This window comes from Cyprinodon variegatus, unplaced genomic scaffold (genome assembly GCF_000732505.1).
Source record: "Cyprinodon variegatus isolate N-32 unplaced genomic scaffold, C_variegatus-1.0 Scaffold250, whole genome shotgun sequence".
Taxonomy (NCBI): domain Eukaryota; kingdom Metazoa; phylum Chordata; class Actinopteri; order Cyprinodontiformes; family Cyprinodontidae; genus Cyprinodon; species Cyprinodon variegatus.
The window spans coordinates 292300-294059 of record NW_015150703.1 but is presented as its reverse complement, the minus strand read 5'-3'; the positions used below and the strand labels follow the sequence as shown (position 1 = coordinate 294059).

Sequence of the window (1760 nt, the reverse complement as noted above, 5' to 3'; positions counted from 1 at the left end):
AAAAATTATTCAGGTACCGACCTGAAACAATTTGGAAAAATAACTTAAAAAAACCTGAAGAACATCTGAAGCGTTTCACATTTTTCCTGCAGACGCTCCTTCACTAGGTAGGATAAAGAAGATGGTTGTTTAGAGTAATGCTACCGTGCATATATACAGAAAGTTTAGCAGCAGATAAAAATGCAGTAAAAAAAGCTCCCTAACAACGAGGAACTGAATTCCTGACAAATCAAGTTTTAATGATGTTCTGCTTTGATAAGCGTCTTTATAGCAGGTGAGGTTTAATCATCTATGAAACCTGCTGCAATGCTAACCCAGCTCTAAGTAATCAGTTCGCATGTGGTTAAGCTAAGATTTTACAGAAATAGTTTTTATCTAACCCTCCATCTTGGGTATAACACGACAGGTCGGTGTCGCATCACACATGCCGGCCCAGAGCTCACAGCTGATCAGCTTTGTAGCCTGCTGTAACTGATGCATTATTTGTCTGTTATGCAACCACTGGCAGCACAGTTGTTTATAAGCATAGAGCCTGACATGAAAAAGGCAATAACAGTGGATGTAATGTTCTGGTTCCAGCTGACTGTCTGATTTTTAAATTAGAAGGAAATCCAGGCCTCTTAGGCCAGATGGAGTCTTACTGCTTCACTCTTGTGGAAAAACAAGGTCTGGTGACCTGCTCCTTTTTTTTTTTTCTTTTTTTTTATACAGGACAAAATAAAGGCTCTGTGCATGTTCATAATCTGTTACATAAAGAGGATCAGCAGCTCAGCTTCTTGGAAACGGCACCAAACTCAGACCTGCTTCCTGTCTCCACATGGGCTGTTTTACACTGAAAGAAGCAAACATTTACTGCACTGGTCGCCTCATCATTAATGCTTCATCGCCCCATAATGTTTTATTTTACATTTTTATCCCATTTTTTTTGTGGAAAAGAAAATAAATAGAAATCTGCATTAGCTGTTAAGTTTCTTTGTGTTGCATTTATCAGTAAATTAAATCCCAAACTGCGAGATAAAGGATTGTCATCTCCAATTTTTGGAAGGAAACAAAAGTTTTTACATTTTCAGACTTAATGCCTCATTATTCTATAATTTAAAAGCAAAATAGTTTTATGAAAGGTTTTTATATTGTGTGAAGCTATACATGTAATTGTATGAAGATCTTTAACGCTTACAGATGAACTCGGCATATCAACAGGGTTTGTTTTTATTCACTGACAGGAAACTGATGGGTAAATGCTTAATTATATTACAAAAATATTGATCTTTTCACAGTTTAAAAAGGATAGTGAAACATACATGTATAATATATAATAATAAAAAAATAATAAAAATAATCTGTAAATGCAGGCCATTAGTCCGTATTCGGCATTGGCCCAAATTTCCATATCGGTGCATCTCAGGGAAATCCTGTCCCTAAATTAGCTTCAGGCTAATAAAATTCTTCTGCTGCATTTCCTGCAAAACAAAACAAAAACAACAAAGAAACTTTAAATGATTCAAGGAAAAACAACAACAAAAGCTTTCTGCGACATCTCCTCTGAATGCTTCTGCTAATATATCTGTTTCAGGTCCGAGAGCGAGACCTGCCACTGGTCATGCACACTCTGTCTTCCGAGTTCACGCTGTTCCGGGTGGTCAACGGAGAAACGGTCGCCGCACACAATCTGGGAGTTACCAACGGATTCGTCAAACCAAAACTTGGTGGGTCTTTCTACAAACCTGCCTTAACTGATTTTCAAACTAACGGACGAACGT

The 1760-nt window shown here is 37.5% G+C and overlaps 1 protein-coding gene across 1 annotated transcript in view; it reads left to right on the top strand.

Moving 5' to 3' along the window:
- The window catches only part of gatsl2 (GATS protein-like 2), a 24774-nt gene that overhangs the window by 16980 nt on the left and 6034 nt on the right, over window positions 1-1760 (top strand). The window contains exon 4 of the mRNA XM_015382141.1: window positions 1574-1706. Within this exon, the coding sequence (XP_015237627.1) occupies window positions 1574-1706 (133 nt within the window). The remainder of the gene's footprint in view (window positions 1-1573; window positions 1707-1760) is intronic.